This window comes from Armigeres subalbatus, chromosome 2, assembly GCF_024139115.2.
Source record: "Armigeres subalbatus isolate Guangzhou_Male chromosome 2, GZ_Asu_2, whole genome shotgun sequence".
Classification (NCBI taxonomy): Eukaryota; Metazoa; Arthropoda; class Insecta; order Diptera; family Culicidae; genus Armigeres; species Armigeres subalbatus.
The window spans coordinates 104656534-104667871 of NC_085140.1; the positions used below are offsets into that span (position 1 = coordinate 104656534).

Here is an 11338-nt window from a genome sequence, read left to right on the forward strand (position 1 = left end):
AACCTTTACCCTTGATATGGTCAGCGTTACCATGTCCTTTCTTTCAGTGTATGCTTGCCATAAACTGAACGTGGTATATTGAACTATATTGTCGATTCCCATTAGCATATAGGGTAAAACGACCTATTATGGAGGGGTTAAGCACCGTGTGAAAACAAAACTGATTTCAAAAATTCTTTAAAAATTACCTGTTGGTCTTTTTCCACATTGCAGTAGTCGAATAGGTTGCTCGTTAACTATAGTTTCGTAAATATTACGTCGATTGTGCTTAACTTATGTTGTTTTGTTTTTATCACAAGAAAAACAAACTACCGCAATAATAGGACGCAGTTGCCTATCGTTGCGACATTTTTTCAAGGTCAGTCCTATTGTTGCGGTATTGCATGTAATTCTTATGGAAATTGATACCACAACAATAGGACCTTAGCACTACCGCAATAATAGGCTCAAAGGATTCGAATTTTTAATGAAAAATGTTGATTTTTCATAGTTTTGAACGGAATTTTGTCAAACAAAAGCTGTTCTAGTCATTAATTCGAAGAGTTTTAGCGTATTCACAATTGTTTTTAATGCAATTATATCGTATATTTTAACACTACCGCAACATTAGGACATACCACAACGATAGGACGTTTTACCCTAGGTATGGTTGTAATATTATTGTTATTATTTCGTTTCCAATCAATTACTTGACAAAAACACACATTTATTTTGATCTCGATTTTATTGCAGATGCCTACATGGTTTTTTTTTATTGTTCACTTATTTCCGGCGTTAGAAATAAATCGAGATTTATTCTGTAGATAAATATTTTGTCAAAGTTCCTACATCGCGTTTGGTAACCATCTTGATCATCGTGAAATGGAAATTTTATCGGTTCTATCTGCTTGGTTAGCAAACTTTCCAGTCCTGTACCTTCGCGGATACGTCTAATGATGCAACGGCCGGCAGGTATAGCAACGCAAAGTCCTTTTTATGTGAGAAATTCTACAGCATCAGTAAATCGAGTCCACCTGCAATTTGGAGTTGAAGTATTGGGACCGCCGGACCGATTATTATCAGTGTAGGATCTGAAACGAACATAACCACAATCTTCAATGTTCAATGTTTGGCTCCGGCACAATAGAAAAGTTTGGCTTCAGTTTGACAACCAAATCGATTCTATTCGCACCACCCAGGTTTGATTTTACTATTAGTGTGATTCCGTTCGACCAACAGAACTAAACCCACATATACGAATGAGAGAACAAAAACAAAAGACATGAAACCGGCTGATCGGTTACGAAAACGAATCTTTCTCTCTCTTCGGCACCGCGGCGTTCCCGTTCGTTTTTCTTCGTACCGCAAACCGGTTTACCCGATCTCACAATATACGAACGCAACCGCAAAACGTAGTCTGGAACATTCTCGAACCTTCTGGAAGCTTCGCGATGTTTCCACGCGTGAGCCGTACAGCTGTTTTGCGATTTCCGTTTTCCATTTCACCTTCTGCCTGTGGGAAGGCAAAAGGCATAATGAAATGGCAACAGTCGAGACAGAGACGATTGCGCGCCCGCGCTGACATCGTTTCCGTTAGTTTTGCTAGAACGTTCCAGCGGGTTCGCGATAGTGAGCTGGTCGGTTGATAAAAATGCACGCTTCGCGTCAGTGCCGGCAATAGTCATCAAGAAGACAGCAGCGAGTGAAGAGTTCGTGACGAACAAACGGATAGCGAAGTGAATATTCTAATTACTTTCAAAGTGACAAGTTCTGTGAGAGTGAAAGACTTTCAGTGCGACATTTAAAAGACAATTGCAAGAGCAAAAATAAGTGAATAATTGGATTATTTCTTGTGAATTGGTACCTAGTGAAAAATAAACAAGGTAGGTTGATTTTGTGAATGACATCGGTAAATGATTTTTTGAAAAGTTGTAAAAAAGGGTTGCTAATAAATTAATTGTTACTTAATTTCACCACTATTTCGCAATTTTCATTGATTAATTTCAACAACGATACATCTAATTATTTTATTCATTATGTAAAAAAGGTACTTGTTCCATGTTAGGTTCACTAACTTATGTTCCAGAACATTCTACGTTTTTCTGACTCATGGGGAGTTTTTCCACGTGGTTATTTATACATAATCATTCTTATGTCTACAATTTAATATTACTTTTATCTAATAATTTTAAAACTTTAATGAAGTTGAATAATTAAACAATAAATTTTGAACAGTTTTTACGCATTTGAAAAGAATTTTTTTTGATCATTGAACCTTTCTTTCTTCATCCTAGGGATCCAATAACTACGCAAAAATTGGGCATTTTCGAACCCCCCTCCCCCTCGCACTTTTTGTATGGAATTTTGTATGGATCCGTCACACTTCACGAAACTCCCCTCCCCCTCTAAGCGTAACATAATTTGTGGACGTTCCCCTGTTTGATATAGTTTTGTAACTGCCACTGCAACTGTTTCGTTCATTCAGTTAGTATTGGCCTCATTCATATACAACTTTGTTTAACAGCACATAAATAGCTTGAAGGCTAGTTACTTAATACAACGTGAGATATAGTATCAGGTAGAGGTCTTATCCAGGCCTCTAGTATCAGATATAATTTAATTTATAATTTAGTATGAGTTTGTGCAACCACGTGTAGCTATCCCGAAATGAAATTCAAACCAGGGTTACCAAGTTCGAAATCTGCCTAAACACCAAGGAACACCAAGGTGCTTTTATATGTATGTACATCAGGTCAAGCCACTTCGACAGTAGATGGCAGAGATCAACGCGGGGGAAAAAGTTCATATTTACAATATTCGATTTTCTTCAACTGTTGGCGTGAAATGGAGGGATAAACAATATCGATTTTTTATCTTCCGCGCACAACTGCATAGTATTGTTTTACTAAACCAATCTCGTATTCCCGTTTTATTTGCAGATGCCGGAAGCCGATGTGGAAACCTTCGCGTTCCAGGCTGAGATCGCTCAGCTGATGTCGCTGATCATCAACACCTTCTACTCGAACAAGGAAATCTTCCTGCGTGAGTTGATCTCTAACTCGTCCGATGCCCTGGATAAGATCCGCTATGAATCGCTGACCGAACCCACAAAACTGGACAGCGGCAAGGAGCTGTTTATCAAGCTGATCCCGAACAAGGAAGCCGGCACCCTGACCATCATCGATACCGGCATCGGTATGACCAAGGCCGATCTCGTCAACAATCTGGGTACGATCGCCAAATCCGGAACCAAGGCGTTCATGGAAGCTCTGCAGGCCGGAGCCGATATTAGCATGATTGGACAGTTTGGTGTGGGTTTCTATTCGGCCTACCTGGTCGCCGATAGGGTTGTCGTCACCTCCAAGAGCAACGACGATGAACAGTACGTGTGGGAATCGTCCGCTGGCGGATCCTTCACCGTTCGCCAGGACCCCGGCGAGCCCCTCGGTCGTGGTACCAAGATCGTCCTCCACATCAAGGAAGATCAGTTGGAATACCTGGAGGAGAGCAAGATCAAGTCCATCGTGAACAAGCACTCGCAGTTTATTGGCTACCCAATCAAGTTGCTCGTGGAGAAGGAACGCGAGAAGGAAGTCAGCGACGATGAAGCCGAGGACAAGGAGGAGGAGAAGAAGGAAGAAGACAAGAAGGACGAGCCCAAGATTGAAGACGTCGAGGATGATGAGGAGAAGAAGGACAAGAAAAAGAAGACCGTCAAGGTAAAATACACCGAAGATGAGGAGCTGAACAAAACCAAGCCCATCTGGACTCGCAACGCCGACGATATCTCTCAGGAAGAATACGGAGAATTCTACAAATCGCTCACCAACGACTGGGAAGACCATCTTGCCGTCAAGCACTTCTCCGTCGAAGGCCAGCTGGACTTCCGTGCTCTGCTTTTCGTCCCTCGCCGAATGCCGTTCGATCTTTTCGAAAACAAGAAGAAGAAGAATAACATCAAGCTGTACGTCCGCCGCGTCTTCATCATGGACAATTGCGAGGAACTGATCCCCGACTATCTGAACTTCATCAAGGGTGTCGTCGATTCGGAAGATCTGCCTCTGAACATCTCCCGTGAAATGTTGCAACAGAACAAGATCCTCAAGGTCATCCGTAAGAATTTGGTCAAAAAATGTTTGGAACTCTTCGAGGAACTGGCCGAAGACAAGGAAACCTACAAGAAGTTCTACGACCAGTTCAGCAAGAATCTGAAACTCGGCATCCACGAAGATAGCTCAAACCGTCAGAAGCTGGCAGATCTCCTGCGCTTCAACACGTCCGCTTCTGGTGACGAATACTGCTCTCTTGCCGATTACGTTGGCCGCATGAAGGAAAATCAGAAGCATGTCTACTTCATCACTGGAGAAAGCGTTGAACAGGTCAAGAACTCGGCTTTCGTCGAGCGCGTCAAGAAGCGTGGATTTGAAGTCATCTACATGACTGAGGCCATCGATGAATACGTCATCCAGCAGCTCAAGGAATACCAGGGCAAGCAGCTGGTCTCCGTCACCAAGGAAGGCTTGGAACTGCCAGAAGACGAGGAAGAGAAGAAGAAGCGCGAAGAGGACAAGGCCAAGTTCGAGAACCTGTGCAAGGTGATGAAATCCGTCCTGGACAACAAGGTCGAAAAGGTCGTCGTCTCGAATCGTCTGGTTGATTCGCCATGCTGTATCGTCACTTCCCAGTATGGATGGTCCGCCAACATGGAACGTATCATGAAGGCACAGGCTCTGCGTGATTCCTCCGCCATGGGCTACATGGCCGGCAAGAAGCACATGGAAATCAATCCCGACCACTCGATCATCGAAACGCTCCGCCTGCGTGCTGAAGCCGACAAAAACGACAAGGCCGTCAAGGATCTGGTTATTTTGCTGTTCGAGACTGCCCTTCTTTCGTCCGGTTTCTCGCTGGATGAGCCCGGAGTGCACGCCTCCCGCATTTACCGCATGGTGAAGCTCGGTCTCGGAATCGACGATGAGGAGATGGTCGTCGAAGAACCTGCCTCCACTGCCGGCAGCGACGCCCCACCACTGGTCGATGATACCGAGGATGCGTCCCACATGGAAGAAGTCGATTAAGCGGCAAACTCTCGTACTAGCGCTAGATTAATTTATTCAAATTGACGTGCCCGAAAACTAATGTTCAAGGGGAGTTTTAGTTGGTGCGGGTGTATTTTTTAGTTACTTTCCGGTTTTTGTTCCGCGTTCTAGCGGCTGCAAGGAACAACAAAGATATGTACATTCTTGTCATTTATTAGAAGATAAACAGCATCCAAATACATTCGAACTGATTACCTTTAATAAAAGTTATGCAGAGAAAGTGAATTCAATAAAATTGTTTGTGTATAATTCAAAACCTTATCCGTTGTGATTTTAGCTGAAAAGAAATTCATTTCGTTAGATTTGTTTCATCTTACGTTTACTAAAATCAAACAGTTGTGGCTGATCCCTCGAAGTTACTTCTTCAACTGAAAATTTAACCAATAGTAGATCGTTTCAACATGTAAAGTGAATATTAACGCATTTGCCCAAAAGTACACGACGACGCACCGCGCTTTTTGCTGCTCGTTTACTCGATTCTTATGGGGAGGTAACTGCGCCGTTTCCTATGGTGCGGTTGTTCCTTTCGAATGTGAAACGCCGCGTGGAATCTTGTGCAAATGCGCTTTTGGAAACAATACAACAGCCGCGCGGTGTATCCTAGCACACTACAATAATTATTTTTTCACATTTTTTTTAGAACCCTTTTACAAGCTTCTAAATGCTTGTGAGTGTGCTAACGCATCAAATGACGCGGAAGCCGGAATGCGTCTAAGCCCTCGTAACATAGAATATCGGCAATAGGAAAAGTTTTTTTCTTGGACGCGTTTGCCTACGCACACGCGTTAGTAAGTCATCCATGGTCTTATGGTTCCATGCAAAAAGAGAACATTAAGGCTCCCCCAGACCTAAGCGATTTCATCGCCGCGACGACTAGTCGCCGCGATTCTATCGCTGGGTCGCTGCAGGCAATGTTCCATTTATCCTTCCATACTAACGACGACAGAATCGCGTCGCGACTGTCGCGTCGCGTGTGTTAGGGGGAACCTTTAAATAAATTTTATGCAGTTATGCAATATTTATTATCAATTCAGTGCAAAACCGAATTATAGCCGCTAACGAAGTTGGATTTTTCTCACAATCCATACGTTAAACCAGGTTAAACCTAACTTCGGAAGTGGTGCGCTGTTTTCACTTGGTGATGTGCTATACAGCGCACCACTTCCGAAATTAGGTTTAACGTATGGATTGTGAGATCGTTAGCGGCTATAATTCGGTTTTCTACTGAATTTACAATATTATGGATGCAGAGCTTCTGATATTAAAGTTACGCAAAGAGGATTTGCTTACTGATTCTGAATGATGCTCATGCTGTGTGGGCAACTTGCTTGTATTTTTGTTCATTCCTCCACGTGACTTCACGAGACTGGGGTCTCCAGTAGCCTTGCGAGCAAAGACCTAGGATTGCCAATCCGGAGATGGCGAGTTCGATTCTCGGTCCGGTCTAGGATGTTTATTAAAATGGGTAGTGGCGCTTTTTAAAGAAAATGGGTGAATTTTTCACGGTGGGAATAATATCAACAATAACATAGTACCCATTAATGGGTAAAGTCATCTAACAGTGTATCAAAAATTATTCAATATCTGTCAAAAGTAATCTTGCTATTAGGTTCTGCAGCGTCTGTATCTAACCTAAAACTGATGACTGACTAGTAGTACTTCGCGTTGGACTCGGGGGCAGCCAACCAATCACGAACTCGATCCTTGTCGGAGTCAGTGGAAAGTACTACTGAACTGTCAAAAAAAGTTCATTCGACGACGGCCGAATTCATTCGTGACGTCATGCTGCAGAACCTAATGGTCCAATGCACCGAGTTCATCATTGACGTTTGAGACGGGCGCTGTTTACTAAGAATGAATACTTTTTCATTCATCGAGTTCATGCATGTGTTCATTTTTAGTAAACAGCGCCCGTCTCAAACGTCATTGTGTTCATTCGGTGCATTGGACCATAGCTTGCTATGCGAGAAGGCCCAAGTAACCAAAAGTTCCTTTATGCTACGTTTAGACAAGGCAAGTGAATTGAGCAAGTCGCTTGAATCGAACGCGAACTGAACGTGTAAACACCTTAATTCAATTCACTTGAACGAAAAGAAAGTTGAACATGTTCAACTTTTGGCAAGTCAATTGAATTCAACTGAGTTGTTCAATTCACTTGCCCTGTCAAAACGTAGCATTAAGCTGGGTGCTGCGGATAGAGCCGCTTTTGTGCTCTCAAGCGAGTAGCGGGATATTTTGAAATTAATCCCATAAGCAAAATTATTTTGCAGTTACTTGGCTGTCAAACATTTCCCGCTCTTTGAATTTCTCTTTCCATGCTGTATGAAGGCGCACAAATGCGCGAGACTCTACATGACTTTCCGATAGTTTACATACATTCCTGCTCCAATCAGCTGTTGAATCTCGTGAAATCTCATAACGAGTGCATTTTAGTTGCATTCCTACTAATTTTCCACTCGAAATATAATGTGAATATATTTGTTAGAAAGCATGCAAAACTCAAACTAAGTTTATTTTTATGTTTTTCCCCAAATAATAACAATACTTCTCAATATACTCAATTAAGTTGAAAACCAGAATAGGGGACTAGCGAAGTCGGATTTTTCTCGCAATCCGTATGTTAAACCTAACTTCGCTAGCGGCGCGCTAGTCTAGTTAGGGCCCAATTAGACTAGCGCACAACTAACGAAGTTAGGTTTAACGTACGGATTGCGAGAAAAATCTAACTTCGATAGTTTCCCATTTCGGTTTTCAACTTGACTAGCGATATAAGATCTAAAACGAACATAACCACAATCTTCAATGTTTGGCTCCGGCACAATAGAAATTTTTGGCTTCACTTTAACAACCAAATCGATTCTATCCGCACCACCCAGCTTTAAGAGTACGTTTTTCGCTTAAGCAGCTCAGTGAAGCTGATTAAGCGAAAAACGTACTAAAGGAACTTTTGGTTACTTGGGGGGTTATTTGGAAATTTTTGAACTGTCACTTTTAAGTTTGATTCGATCCTGGTTGCGGATGTTTACACACGTATGGGATGCCAGCTTCAATATCTGTTATCTGTGGTAAAATTTACTACATTTACTGTTTTAAAAACAGAGCGTAGTCTACAAAATAGTAGTTCTTACCACGGATTTATTTCAGTGTAGATAAAGATTGTCGCTATTAGGTTCTGCAGCATGACGTCACGAATGAATTCGGTCCTCGTCAAATGAACTTTTTTGACAGTTCAGTAGTACTTTCCACTGACTCCGACGAGGACTCCGACAAGGTTCGAGTTCGTGATTGGTTGGCTGCTCCCGAGTTCAACGCGAAGTACTACTAATCTGTCATCAGTTTGAGGTTAGATACAGACGCTGCAGAACCTAATACGGTTCGCTTTGTTCTTAGAGATGTCGTAAAATCCCGATTAATCGATTAGTAACTAATCGATCACTTTCGATTCTTGTCGATTATTGAATCGATTAATCTTTGGATAGTAATCGATTCAAAATTAATCGATTATCACAAAGATGAATCCATTAATCGAAGTAATCAATTAATTTGCGACATCCTTATGATGTCGTAAAATCCTGATTAATCGATTAGTAACCAATCGATTACTCTAGATTCCTCTCGATTATTGAATCGATTATTCGTTGGGTAATAATCGATTCAAAATTAATCGATTATCACAACGTTGAATCGATTAATCGAAGTAATCGATTAATTTGCGACATCTCTATTTGTTCTGCTGTCCGGAACATGTTGGGTACCAAGCTGTCAAATCGTATGGATTTTCCTTCTTTGACATTTAGCTCCCCTATCCTCGCCAGCAAAAGATGTTCCGGACAGCGACGACAGCGACAATCTTTAAGGTTGGTATCGTGTTCAAAAGAAATTTCTTTTTCTATCTCAATCACATGTTAAATTCCGTTTACTGAATCGGAAAAGAAAAGAATCGAAACAAAATTCTTTCAGCAGTATCCACCTGACAAGAACAAAAATCAAAATTGGAATTTGTAAGTTTCCCACGCAAAGTAATGGGCGCTGTCACTTTACTTTCGGAAAAATATTCTGCTCGATTATTCCATAAGTACAAGTGACAATTTGCTCCATGCAGATCAGTTGTCAAAATTCCGCTTGGTAATATTGAACAAAATTCCGTAACCTCTCTACTTTTTAAGTCGATACTGGCCTTAACAAGAACAAAAATCAAAATTGGAATTTGTAAGGTTCCCACGCGAAGTAATGGGAGATGTCACTTTACTTTCGGAAAAATATTCTGCTCGATTATTCCGTAAGTACAAGTGACATTTTGCTCCACGCAGCTCAGTTGTCAAAATTCCGCTTGGTAATAATGAACAAAATTCCGAAACCCCTCTACTTTTTAAGTCGATACTGGCCTTTATCTAGTAACTAAAATATCTTTTAATTTAACCCTCTAAAACTGGGTGCTGCGGATAGAGCCGCTTTTCTGCGCTCAAGCGACTAGAGGGATATTTTGAAATCACTCCCATAAACAAAATTATTTTGCAGTTACTCGGCTGTCAAACATTTCCCGCTCTTCGAATTTCTCTTTCCACGCTGCATGAGGGCGCACAAATGCGCTAGACTCTACATGACTTAACGATTGTTTACATACATTCATGCTCCAATCAGCGGCTGAATCTCAAGAAATTTCATAACGAGTGCTTTTTAGATGCATTCCTACTAATTTTCCACTCGAAATATAATGTGAGAATATTTGTAAAACTCAAACAAAGTTTATTTTTATTTTTTCCCCAAATAATAACAATACTTCTCAACATTAGATCAGAAGCGAACATAACCACAATCTTCAATGTTTGGCTCCGGCACAATAGAAAATGTTGGCTTCAGTTTGACAACCAAATCGATTTTATCCGCATGCACCACCCAGCTCTACACGCAAAAAAATTTGCACGTTGTTTCCACCTGAAAAAGTACGTAGATTTTTTTCACCTGAAATTCACGTAACTTTTACCTTATTTTACGATAAAATTTTCATTCTACGTGAAAATCAGGTAAGTTCTACCTTCACCGAAAAAATTCTTTATATTGAATATATTTGTCACACACATAAATTTTTGCAATTTGGCGACCCAAATATACACAGCAAAAAAAGTTGTTGAATATTACATCGAAATCGATGCAACCCGTCGAATCCATCGCTTGGTGAATATTACACTGCGCGATGTACTCGACGGATGGCTGTGTAATAAACAGAAGCGATGTGATTATTTCTCGATGTAAATAATATTAGACGGAATTGAAGAGATGTAAAATAAAGCTACGTAAAATAGTGCGATGTACATACATGATATTTGTTTCATTGAGTTTTTCGTGTTTTCTTGCTTCAATAAGTTTTTAGCCTTGTTTTTTTAAAAAAGAATTTGTATATTTAATACATTATGTCGACAAATAAACGATATCAATTTTTTCCACTATGATGCAGATCGGTGGCGTTTGCTGCGATTTGCCCTTTATCCCGCCACCTTCAGGGGTCGGGGATCATGCAATAGCGATACACCTTGAACCGATCAACTGGTTCTTCTTCACTAGTAAATGAGCCGTGTCCCACAAGCTGGTGTTGGTAAGTTTCTCCACGGTTTCGTCATCGTGGGCAGGTGCTGGATCATCCTCTCTTGTGGTTGGCAGAGTTGGCGAGTTGTTATCGGGCAATTTCCTTTCAGGTTACTTATTTGCCGACTACATTTCATAAAAATCCACCCAGTATTGATCCAAAGAATAAAGATAGCCCCTATCCTGCAGGGCTCGGTATTGGATTACCTTCGTTGACTTGATGTTATATAGCGTGGCGCGGAAGGCTTCTGCATTCGAAGGTACTTCGAAACCGCTGAAAAAAATGAATGAAAAATGTAGTAGGAATAAGTACATCATAGGCGCTCACGCGCGGCTACAAACCAAGACCAAATTGGAACATCATGGGATTCCAAATGAAATCCTTCTGGGATTCCAAATGGAATACTTAGTGATTTCAAATGGAAGGTTCAGCGGATTCTACAAGGAAACCTCCTGGAAAGCTTGATGGAATCTTGATGGGATTGGGATTTGGAATGGATTCTACATGGCATTCTAAATCTAATCCTTCTGAGATTTCAAATTGAAGGCTCCTGGTATTCCAAATTGGAATCTCCAAGCGATTTCAAATAGGGTATTAAATATATAGGGTATTGAAATAGAATTCTTCTGAAATTTCAAACTGCAGGCCCCTGGTTCTGGGATGCCTCCTTCCCTTT

General features: G+C 41.2%; 1 protein-coding gene across 1 annotated transcript; it reads left to right on the top strand.

Moving 5' to 3' along the window:
* The first annotated feature begins 1596 nt into the window (after positions 1-1596).
* Positions 1597-5334, top strand: LOC134210569 (heat shock protein 83). The gene is made up of 2 exons (XM_062686642.1): positions 1597-1862; positions 2919-5334. The coding sequence occupies exon 2, from the start codon at positions 2919-2921 to the stop codon at positions 5055-5057; it is 2139 nt and encodes a 712-aa protein (XP_062542626.1). The 5' UTR covers positions 1597-1862; the 3' UTR covers positions 5058-5334.
* Positions 5335-11338: the final 6004 nt, after the last annotated feature.